Below are 12901 nucleotides of genomic sequence, written 5' to 3'. Positions count from 1 at the left end.
ACCTACATTTGTGTAATCCCATTGGGAGTAGGCTCCCTTGTTCATTACCGTGGTGACATTATTCGAAATTTGTATTTATCCGCATGACTTTATTAGCTAATACGATTATTTTTCTGAATAAAAAATTCTTGAAAATTTTAGAAACAATATATTATATCGAATTATTATTCCAAATAAGCAGTAATACAGAAAAACAAGATGATGACTGCCTGTCAAATGAAGAACTATTTCTTCTGCGACGTAGAACTACTACTGTGTTGTACGGCATGTAAACAACCTCTTTGGCTGACAGATACTGATCATCATGTCAAGGGCAGCAGGAACTTTAGTGACAACAAACAATGCCACCTATATCCCACCACGGTTTATGCCGGGGTAAGTGATGAAGTGGTGAAAGCATATATTTTTTATACAGATGCTTCGATACTGTTATGTCAGTTGAAGTTTGTTCACGATTAAAGTCTCAGATTTGTTTGCTCGTTGGTAAAACCATCCTCTCTCATTAAAAACCGTTGTATCTTTAGCGTGTATGAGAGGCAATGAAGAAATACTAATAGAGATACAAAAGAAGTTTCGCTCTCTATCAGCATTTTTATTTCTGTCTTGGTCGTGACATTTATGTAAATGTAATATTTCTAAACTTTTCGACGAGTTGAAGATGTTATGTTATTAAGAAGTCTTAGTTTTAGTTTGGACGACATTTTATCCGAACGGAAAATGTTTTAAAATAAACGTAGCGTAAATATGGAACCGAGAGACCATGTCACACCAATGCATCTGTATAAAACTCGTATATTTTATCTGGAGACGATGCATTTTAAAAGGATGCTAATTTTCATCGGTTTAACTTAATAACTGCACATGTAAATTACGTTTTACTTATGTTCTTTGCAGATATCAAGGTCATTGTCCAACCACAAAGTATGATTATGGTGAAACATACGGAAATGCAACACAGAAATATTTCCAGGACTACAGATCCAAAACCTTGTCATGTTCAGCTGATCCGCTATGCAAAGGTGGAGAGTTCCCAACATATTACACACACAAACCAGAGACTGTTATCAGCGCCAGAAGTCGAACTCGTGACAGATGGTTAAATGCTCCAAAGCATTCCCTGTCAAATATAGATCATGACAGGAAAGAAGAGCTCTACCAGTTTGATAAAGTAATAGTCATTAATTCTACTATAATAACTGTGATTCATGATCTTATCTAATAACTGCATTCATATATGCAATTTCCCAAGTTGGCCTTATAATGAATTTCTATCTCCAAAATTCTTTTGAGTCTAGCTTATTTCATTATGTTTTTGACCAACACCTAGATGGTTAATCAATATAGCAATAAGACAATGTATGCCCTTCCATCTTGTGTAATAACAGATAAGCTGATAGCTTGTTTCACATTTGTTGCAAAATAAATATGGAGCCTAGTAAGCTGGATTATCATAAACATGTGGCCAGCAAGCAAAATTCATATAAACATGGACTACATTTACCCTAAATATTTCCTGTCTAAAGTGTTGATGTCCATTAGTCAAGAGAATTCCAAGTGTCAATTAAGCAATTACAGTACCTTTATGTATGTCACTCCAGATAGCTATTTTCATAACGATAATTAACAAAGACATCAGACATAAGTGTCTTACTATTCAAACTCATCAAATCCTGAAAAAACTTGAAAAGAACATTACAAACCAATGCATTGAAGTCAACTCGGTCATACTCTCTATTATTTAAATATGCCAGAAAATTGCTGTGTTAAGAAAAGTTTAACTGCAATCTGTGAACTCCCTTCCCCAACTCAGCAGTCATTCTATTTGGCCTGAATGTTAGAACACAAGGGGTCTTACTGTGGGAGGAAAGCAGTATATGTTAGTGAAACTTGCCTGGTCACACAGATGACTCCATCCCTTTTCACATCTGATTGGGGAATCAAACCCTAGATCACCTAGATGAAAGTTGAGTGTTACCACTGTGCCACCTGACCATCCAAACTCAGTGTCATGGGAAAGGAAGTATGATTACAGATAATGAATGTGGTACTATTGGACTTTTGTCTCAATAATGTTTTTCTCTTTTTGATAATGATCAGTTGTTTCATACACCAACTGAGACTTTTATTTTTTCTGTTTCAGCTTGGGCAAAAACACAGAGAACACTACACTGACAGGAGTGGAACAAAAAAGCGTGTTAATTACTTTATGTTACCTGTTGGTGCAGAAGATCAGCTGAGGCGTAATGTGCCCTTGTAAGTATGGGTGTACTGCCAATAACCCATGCAAACTACCCGGTCACCTTGTGTTGTGGCTTGCTTTGTCACCCTCATTGTTGCTGTCTGTTAAGTCTGCACGAGTAGATCTTTCCTAATTGTGTGTTGCCAAGCTAGATTTGATACGTTTATCTATATTCCTGTAATACTAAGTGCAATTTAATCAGTGTGGTGACTTCTGGCATTATAGTAGAAATCATAATGTAGAGATATGAAATAATATCATTAATGATTGGTAATTTTCTGTTAACCGACATGTTTGGTATTATATATATGACTGTGTAATGTATCATATGACATTTAACAAAAGTGCTCTGGAGATAGAGAAAAAGCTAGATACATTTGTATTCAAATTCACTCTTTCTAAACCAGACAGTCAAAATCTCTCTTGAGCATTTTTTTTTTTTTTTGAAGAAGTGATAGTATTAAAACAATAAAATTGTTACTGCCAGACTTTTGAGAACAAGTTAGCAATTATGTATAGAGATAAAATTTTTACCCAGGTAGTTTTTTTCTGTAATCACAGGAGGCACTTTTTTTTGCTTTCATCAGGACATAAATGACAATAAGAAATGACAAGAAAAAACACCTTATTGGGCCAAATAAGCAAAAAAATTGATATCCTTATTTCATTTTTTGATATAGAAATTTCAATAGACTCTTAATTCCACAAATATTTGGGAACTTTTCATTTTTTGACCTAGATGCCAGAAGTAAGAAACAATTTGGTTAGTATTTTACATGATGCATAGATATGAAATAGTGTCAATAAACCGAAGACAATAGACAGAGAGAGAAATGGACTAGTACCTATAAAGTAGATTTTGACTGACCTTATTCTGTCGGAAATGGACATGAAATATTTTGTACACTGTACATAGCCTGACTGAATTTGTGAATATTTCATGGATTCTTAAATTCTGTTGACACTCCATTTCAATCTTGTTATGATTGATAAATTGTGTAAAAGCACTGACTCATATAATAATATTTCTAAATAAGGAATTGACAACACAATTTGTTATTTAGATTTCATACCCTGTCTTGGTAAAGTTAGGCCTATTGTTTTTGTTAAGTATATTTTCACTTGCATATTGTGGTTTTGTAGTTTAAACCTTTACATAGTCTGATACATACTTTTAACCTTTATTCACATTTCTAACAGTTCACTATTTGAAAAGGTTATATTTATTTTTGATACAAATTTGTTTTATATTCACCTTTTAAAATCATCACAAGACTTTGTTTTATTGAAGCTATATATGATGTACCATTAATTACCTCTTGCTACACACTAGTCTGTAGTCTACTCGTTACATATATATCAAACTGTCAACCTGTCTGGTGTTGTAAAATAATGGCAATTCATTTCATACTTCAAACTTGATTCAATATCTAACTTAACTAAAACAACTCTAGTAACTATCCACAACAAATATTGCATACTAGTTGTGTGGGTTTAAGGCTTTATAAGCACAGAATGAAGATTTTAAGGAATCGGTATCATGAGTATGCATGGAACTGCATCAAATCATATGGTGAGCATATATATGGTTATAGAAGGCACATTGCAATTATAAAGGAAGAAGAAAGATTTTCTCTTGAGAAAGGGGTATCTCAAAGATTCACCAATTTTTCTATGTCTGCATTTTGATTTTTCTGAATAAGTAAAATATACAACTATGCATAGTAATATATACACTCAAAATTCTCTAAAACAGTGATAGACTGCAGAACTTCAAGTGATTTACAAGTAAAAAATTACTTTACAATAATGCAATATTTGTTGTACTGTTTTTATTTTATAAAACATAAGTAATTATTAGCTGAAAATATCCAATAGCTGAGTTACACAATTCATGGTATCACATGGTGTGTACTGGATACACTTTAGTTACCCGATTCACAGATAACCCTCAGCTTGCAGAAGGTAGTACTACTGTAGTGTTATGAGCAGACAATCTATATATAATACCACATATAATGCTTTATATATGAAAAAATTGTACATATGATATAACCCTTAAACTCTATCACTGTGGAAGTAGAGGATAATTGCTGTGGTTGTAACCGCTAGGTATACATTTTATTTTTGTTAATTCTGTTCTCATGGTTACCTGCTCCTTGATTACACCTGTCAGTACATTTTTCCTGCTATGTTATTTTAGTTAAACCTGTCAGTACAGTTTTCCTGCAATGTAATTCTAGTTTTTAAGCTTCATCTGTAGATGTAGTGTGTAACCCTTTCCATTCCTGCTTCAACAAAAGTACACCCATACCAACATAATCTAATAATATTACTGTTCCTTCAATCAGGTTAAATAATCTTAATTTTAATGTTCCTTCAATCAGGTCAATGTTTTTGTTAAAATGTTTATATTTCATGATCAAGTGGATGAAGACATAATATTCAATATTGATAATAAAAGGGCAAAATCTATATGTATCAAGTTTATATCTACTCAATCACAAACTTATTACATTCACATATATCAATCAATTTCCTTTTGCACAAAATGCTGTTCAATGTTTCTGAGTGATTGTTGCTAAAAATTTGTCAAATTATGAATTTGAACTTTGAACTTTCTGTGTGATAATGTGATGCACTATGTGACGTTCGAGTGCTGTGGTTTGCTGTGTTCTGCCATCACTATGTACTATATATAGTACACCAGGGAGGGGTGCAAACCAGGAAAGGTAGGTTGTCATGCCAACTGTACATCTCTTCCTGTCTGCTCTGCACTCTTGTCTGTCACTCCTCACTTTGTTACCTCCAAGCATAAAGAGTCTGATACCGTGATCAATGACTAGACTAGAATGCACAAACTGACTGTGACTATTGACTGGATAACATTGCTGCCATACAACACTGCTGGTGTACAAAATGACGGTAGACTTCTCAGCAACACGGCTGGTGTACAAAATAACAGTAGACTTCTCAGCAACACTGTTGGTGTACAAAATGACAGTAGACTTCTCAGCAACACGGCTGGTGTACAAAGTGACAGTAGACTTCTCAGCAACACGGCTGGTGTTCAAAATGACGGTAGACTTCTCAGCACCACTGCTGGTGTACAAAGTGACTGTGACTATTGACTACAGACTTCTCATTAACTACTGGTGTACAAACTTACTGTGAATATTAACTGCAAACTTCCCATCAACACTACTGATGTACAAAGTTACTATGACTATTGTCTGTAGACTTCTCATAAACACTGCTGGTGTACAAACTTACTGTGACTTTTGTCTGTAGACTTCTCATAAACACTGCTGGTGTTCAAAGTTACTGTAACTATCGTCTGTAGACTTATCATAAAAATTGCTGGTGTACAAACTTGCAGACAATTGTCTGTAGACTTCTCATAAACACTGCTGGTGTACAAACTGTGAATATTGAAAATAGACTTCCTAGAGTTCATTATCAATATTGCATGTTCATAAGTGAGAACACCTGTTCATTACTGATACCACCTGTTCATACATTATATCAGTGGTTTAATATTTTGATATCACCATAAGCAATGCCTTCAGTTCATTATGGATATTACCTACTCATTTTGATATCACCTTTTATTATCGATATCACAAATTAATATCACCTGTTTGTGATATCACCAGTTCAGTAGTGGTGCCACTACGAATACCACTTGTTTGTAAGTAATATCTACTGTCCATAAGTGATACAACCTATTCAATAGTGATATCACCTGTTCATTAGTGTCATCACTTGTCCATAAGTGATACAACCAGTTCATAAGTGGTATCACCTGTTCATGGATGATTTCATCAGTGAAACTGCCTTTTCATACACGACATCTTCTGTTCAATATTGATACCATTGCTAATATCACTTGTTTGAAGTGATATCACCAGTTTGTAATACCAACTGTCCGTTAGTTATATCACTTGTTCATTAGTAATACTATCCATTTATTAGTGACGTCAGTTGTTCTTTAGTGATATGGTCTGTTTATTTGTGATGCCACATATTATGGAGACTATGGAGACTATGGACAAAGAGGAAAGATGACTGTTAGAATGATGTGGAAAACATGATTACTAATTTTATTACTCTCATATGAAATGGTCACTAAAGGAAAATCCTATTTCATGTTGACATTTCTTGCTGGGTCTTTATGCCAGTTTAATGGATTTTACTTCGACTTTCAGAATTCTTTTACAGCTTTTAATTTGCAGGATAACCCAACGTTTCATTTCACAAATACAAATGTGTGCTTCCGCCCAACATGTATAATCTTGTTAAAAATAAAATAAAGACAAATTTCGCTCCATCTTACAAAGCAGACACTTATGTTTCTCGTCTCTGCACTTCATAGTTTACGTGGTCACTTTTAGATAAAAATTCTTATTTCTTTTTGTTTGATATATAAAGAGATTTTCGTTTTTGTAAAGATAAAAAGGGTCCTCATGTTATATTGTCATACCTAGCAAAAGATGATACTTTGCAGCTAACTTCAGATCAATATAAAATTTTTCTTTGATAAAGTGTCTAAAACCTGTTCCATAACAGAAAATGTTGGTTATTTCAGCATGATTTTGGCTACAAGACACAATGATGAAATCAACTTACCATTCCTCATGCATGATGCTCGACGTCTTCCTCTGTTGAGACGGGTGGCCCCAGACTCCTCCCAGCGAGATCGGGAAATGAGGGATGTCTACTTTGAGAAGCGATAAGAAATTTGATACCCCACACGGGTCTCCTAACTCACTGTGAAATCACTTGGCTCTTTGAAATTATTAGCTTGAACATTTTGTCATACATTTGTAAATGTCTACCGCAATCATTTTAAAAAATCAAGTTTTCAGTGTTTGAAACTTTCTGCATCACGTCTATTTACTATTGTTAAAACATCTCTGCAGTCATTATGTTTAATTTATTTATTTTTGCTCAAATTTATCTGAAATACCTGGGTACCTTTCTTGTATGTATCCCATTAGTTGATCTAGACATCATTTTACCTTTGTTTAAAGTGTTGTTATGGGTGTTATTTTTAAAACTTTTTGTATGATTGATATAGAAGTAATGTTTATTTTTGTTGTTGAATACAAGAGTATTAGTACAGTTTGATTGTAAGATTGAAGTTAAATTTTTAGTACAAAAACAAATTTTACCTTCCAACTACAAAAAAAATTAGATGTATTTTAAAAAGTATCAGTGGACCAAATAAAACTGAGAACATGTTGTCATCAAGATAATCAATTTCTATATTATGTTCCAGTATCTTAAGATACAGACATAAAAAAATCTGTGTAGATTATATTGGTACATGTAACTTTTATACATGAATATTGTATAAAGGGTTAAATAAGACAGATTTTGTAGAGTAACAAAACATTTTTTGTGTATCTTATTGTGTATTGGTTCAATCTACTTTTCCATGTTAATGTGCAAGTGTAATTTCTATTTTCTTATTTTCTTTTACGTTCCCTATCAGGGAATAAATGAAGTCTTTCACCTGTTCTCATGCACCATGTTCATATACAAATTTATAGTCATTTGTGGAATAAAATGAAAATATTAATTTTTAAAATAATCATTTTTGTTCCAGTTTTTGTTATGTGACCTCATTCTTTGAAACAAGATATCTGCTGATTAAAATCATGTTATAACTCCCGTTCTAGACCTGATATATCTGTATATACTAGTTGTCTCTCGTAATACTCTTTCTCTTAAACAGTATACTGCATATACATGAAAACCATATCATTTAGTATCGGCTTAAAAACATATAAGGAAAACACATCCAAATACCAATAAACATGTATTGATTTTTTTTATAAAGCACATCTTATCTATACATTCTGATTATCATTGACATCAAATCCATATCACACTTTCGTCATTTTCAGGATTTAATTAATAATGGATGTTTGAAAGAGATTCTGTTAAAAGGAGAGATTTAGTTACTTCTACCTCTTCACTTGAACTAAGCAGTCTATCAACAAAGCTGTATATACCTCTAGCTTTGTTGTAGGAGCAATAACAAGAAACTACACTGAGATTTAATGGCCTTGCTCACTTGTGTTGTCTGCACTGTTTTTTATCTTCTGAACAATGACTTGTCTCTCCCCTGGTTTAGTTGCGAAGTATACTTTTTGTTCTTCAGAATATTTATCTGTCACTGGAATTATGTCTCTGAAACTCCAGTCCTCCCAGTGCATATTGTACTTTTCCAGAAGCTCAATCCTTTTGTTCCTATCGGTGATGACATCAGGGGGAGCTGTCTTGACAAGCTCTGGACAGGTGATAGTCTTAAAGATTAAGACCCCCCTAAAAGCAAACCAGCCTCCATACTTTGGATGAACACTCACACCATAGATTTTCTGAAATATGATTACTACATAAGGTAAACAATTGTGATTTACAATCAATTATTACAGTACTTAAAAATCATAATTGAACAATACATAATTAACAATACAATTACCATCAAGATCAAACACTTTTTGATTTACAACGCAATTACTCTCGAATTCATTGGATGGACTTTTATCAGACAAAGAAATAGCATTGGTTTATAATTTTACTAAATGACATAGTTTATATTACCTGGCATATTTTATGATAAATATGATACTATCAGAATTAACAATATATAATATACAATATAACTTGTTCTGCAACCTCAATGCTTAATTACAACACAATTCCATGTCCTACCAAAATCAAACATCTATTAATTTACAGTATATATACACAATGTCCAATAAATATAATTCAAAAGAAAAAAATTGAAACGGTAGTTTGCTAACGTTTTCAGGCCTAGTGGCCAACTTCAAGCGATTGTTTAAATGACTTGATAACGACATGATGACATAATTAATAGAAACAGTACCCTTCAATGAATTAATGAGAACTAAAATCACACCAGAAAACAGCAACAATGTGCCATTCGTCATTTCACATGCCCCATGTCACCAAAATATGGTGAAGATCACAAAGGGCACTGTTCCACATCTACATTAAAGTCAAAAGATGCAAGATTTGGTTCAAATGTCAGAAATCCTTTGGAGAAAAAATACAGTCACCAGGCGTGAAGAAGATTCTAACAAAAGCAAGGTTTGACGACCCTGAAACACACTCTTTTGCAGTATCAAAATGTTGAAACACATGCTGCGAAATGTGTACCTGTATATATGAAAGGAATTGCCTGACATTACAGAATGGGAAAACAATGAAATCCAATAGTGCTTTACAATGCAAAAGCAAGAATATATGCCCAACTTGTACAGAACATTATGTTGGTCAAACAGGAAATACATTAAGTGAGAATGTACAAATACATAAACAACACATACATTCACCAGAAACGCTGAAAACACAACTGCACATCTACACACGTGCGGTAAAGACCCTTTCTCCGTATTCTCTTTTCACAGAATGACAGATATCAGAAGCACTAAAAGAATTTACGAAGAGAATATTATTGTAAAATGATCTAAATCGTTAGTAGATGGTTACTAACAGTATTATTTAGTGACGTGATGCCAGATAGACAGTAACGTTATTACCTACCCTACTGTTACTATTGATTACGTCATAATGTTGTAACCAAGTCATGAAAACATTCATCATAAGATCTCCGCTAGGCTTGAAAATATTAGCAACTACTGTGTTTATTTTATGTTTTTAATTATCTGACTGATAAACATATTTACTAGTTAAACACATAAATATACAGGTAATTGATATAAATTAAGGTCTAATTGCTGAAGTTTCACAAAACATGGCCTTTGACATAGTTTGTCTTATGGATGCTCTGACCTTGACATGCTATAAGGCATCTGAGAGATTTGTGTAAATGTTGATCGTGGAATCTTGTCCTTACCTGATTCTCACTCCAGTGGTCAGGTACAACATCCTTTCTTTGGTAGTAGAATACTGCACCAGCTACATGGCCTGCTGTTTGTACCAGGATTTTAGGTCGACGGTTAAGGTCTAACTCAAAGTCATGGATGGCTTCAATCTCTATAGCTGGAAAATTCTGAAAAAAACATGTAACATGCAAAGGCTCTTATAAGTAAAACACAGAAAGCGATGGGCAGACTTTAAAAGTCTAAACTTGTCCTTTCAATGACGTATTGATATAATTGCCTTCACAACATTCAACCTTAATTACTTTACTGGAAAATTCCACTAAAACAGACATTTTCAATTCTCTTTTAAGCAGTATTTGGCATTGGTGCCTAAATTCTTGGAAACCCTATTTTGACTGTACTTTTTTTTTCTTACAAACCTCTTTCACAAGTTTAAAATGATGAGCAACACATTCATCTATTGGGTCTTTGATTCCTTCACAGTGCTGGCGACAGACGAATGGTTTGAAGGCTTCCTCAAACATGCGAGGTGTACTGATCACTAACACGGCTAATGTGTCCGGGTCATATGGCAGTACATATGGTTTATCCACATACTCATTGTACCAGCCAATCTGAAGTGTGCAAAGCAAGAAAAAAGATCTTATTACATGAAGTGTTCCCTGTATGTTGCTTAGTAATAATTCATAATTACCTTATCAAGGAAATGGTTATCAGTCCTTTAGTTCTTCATTTCATTTTTGTATCAACTCCATTACATATACATATGACCAGGTAACATATAATCAAAGCCAAGATTGAACCAAAGGCATCTGTATCTGGAGTGTAAACAACACAAGCCAAGTGACTGTAAAACAAAAATATTCCCGTATTTATTCTAATAAATGCCCCCATCCTTTTTCTCACTGATTTTCCCAAATCAAGATTACAAAACTTACCTTGTGCCAAATATCCATGCATATTCAAATGAATTTGAAACCGGAAAATAAAAAAAACCCAATTAAATCCTAAAAAAGAAAAACACATCCTCGCTAGAGCCTAGTGAGTTTGTAATACCACATTTTTAGAAGAAGTGGAAGTAATACTGTCTCATGCTGCCTTAAATGGGGACTTTTGATTCCCCCTTTTGGTTTTCTCCACAAGACCATTAAAACAACTCGCCATACAGCTCTCCAAACTTGTCTTTAAAAGGTTTGTTCCAGGAAACGTCAGATGGCTGGAGCTTACATGTACAACTTCCCGGAATAACACAGAAGTACTTCTGGCGTACTAGCTTTTTAACATCGCATATGTAATGTTTAAAGGAAATGCCATTTTTATTACAAATACGATGTTGCCATCTGTTACATGCATCGCAGCACAATGCGTGTTGCTTCGGTCGAACTGCTGTACCACAATCTATACATTTATGCTTACGAGTAGCACTCATGTTGATGAGGAATGATGAATTATCATGAAGGTGTTGGGATTTTTAAATAATACGATGAGTAAAAAATTATCCATACACCTATCCTATTGGATACTGGCTAGTATGATTGTTGTAACAGTGAAAATAATTATACACGCGTACACTTTTTTTTGAAAGTCCGCATATTTCCGACTGTGATTTCAACATTCATCATTATCTAACTACAGCAGAAGCTGAGACTTCCTTGATTAACCGCAATTGTTTCGTATTGTTTTTATAACTCGCAGTACCGACACATATAGGCCTACCTATTCAAACAAAACATTTCTGAAACTATTGTTAACAAGATCAGAGGAACGAAATCAAAATCAGAAAAATTATTGCGCAATTACGGAAAAAATTTATTGCAAAAAAAAAGAAAAAAAAAGAAATAAAAGAAATAAAAATAAATAAATAAATAAAAACAAAAATCTAGACTTAGGCTTCAAATAATAATGGCAAGTATGTCCTTGAAAATCGCTGCTAAAGACTTATTTTATTAAATTGTTGAACATAAATAGAGACTTAAAAATCGTGTATGTTGGCCGAAATTGTAAGATTTTTAAATCGATAATTTGTCATTAAAAATCGATAATTTGTCATTTGAATGTTAATGGAACACCCAAACATTTAGGTTCGAAAAGTGCAAAGACTTGGGTACGAAACGTCCAAACGTTTGGTAAATATATTTTGGGTACGAAACGTCCAAACATTTGGGTACGAAATGTCCTGAATGGGTACGAAACGTCTTGGGTACGAAACGTCCTGATACCCACACAATATCCATATAATTTATAAACAGAATTAGTTGTATCTATACGTCACCGATGATGAAATAAATAAAGTGCGAACAGCTTGTTATTGAGAGTGAAACGTCGTGTTGCGAACGGTGCAGGGGACGAAATGATTTGGTGAGAACCGGGTTGCGTTCGAAACGTCAGGATACCGTCGTGGTTGGCATAATATGTGCAAAAATCCGTCAAATCTGGTAACACTGCAAACTTTAATGGCCGCTTCGTATATTGTTGAATCATGTTACCTTGAAAGGGTGTACTTCGAATCCTACATCAACCAAATTACTTCTAACGGCACTGACAACAGCTTCTGCGCTTAGATCTGTTGACGAAGCCATAACTGCGTTGTTTCTTCCTTGTTCGAAAAAAAAAAAAAAAAGCGGCAAAGGAAGTAAACGAATGTATACAAAATAGGAGTGGGAGGCTGTTTGACAATCCGTACTTAAGAATGATCGCAGACGCAATCTGAATGACAAGAAAGAAATTGTCCGGACAATTCCACCCTAAATGTAAATTACCTAGATCAGTTTGGACAGTATGT

At 33.9% G+C, this 12901-nt stretch overlaps 2 protein-coding genes across 2 annotated transcripts; one reads left to right on the top strand and one right to left on the bottom strand.

Annotated features, from left to right (window-relative positions):
- The first annotated feature begins 216 nt into the window (after positions 1-216).
- On the top strand, positions 217-7773 carry LOC132561522 (protein FAM166C A-like). Its single transcript, XM_060226226.1, is given in 5 exon segments — positions 217-290; positions 292-375; positions 895-1168; positions 2141-2253; positions 6828-7773. Coding segments are annotated over 5 exon segments (693 nt in total). The 3' UTR covers positions 6976-7773.
- A 277-nt stretch (positions 7774-8050) lies between these two features.
- Positions 8051-12729, bottom strand: LOC132560529 (cyanocobalamin reductase / alkylcobalamin dealkylase-like). The gene is made up of 4 exons (XM_060225201.1): positions 12606-12729; positions 10539-10733; positions 10131-10286; positions 8051-8625 (listed from the first exon to the last, which is right to left on the bottom strand). Exons 1-4 carry the CDS (start codon positions 12696-12698, stop codon positions 8305-8307), a joined length of 765 nt encoding a protein of 254 aa, XP_060081184.1. The 5' UTR covers positions 12699-12729; the 3' UTR covers positions 8051-8304.
- Between the last annotated feature and the right edge of the window lie 172 nt (positions 12730-12901).

The sequence above is a fragment of the Ylistrum balloti genome, unplaced genomic scaffold (genome assembly GCF_031769215.1).
Source record: "Ylistrum balloti isolate Yb309-2 unplaced genomic scaffold, AGI_CSIRO_Ybal_v1 Utg369668, whole genome shotgun sequence".
Classification (NCBI taxonomy): domain Eukaryota; kingdom Metazoa; phylum Mollusca; class Bivalvia; order Pectinida; family Pectinidae; genus Ylistrum; species Ylistrum balloti.
The sequence above is the reverse complement of the archived record's forward strand: the minus strand, read 5'-3'. Positions and strand labels throughout refer to the sequence as shown.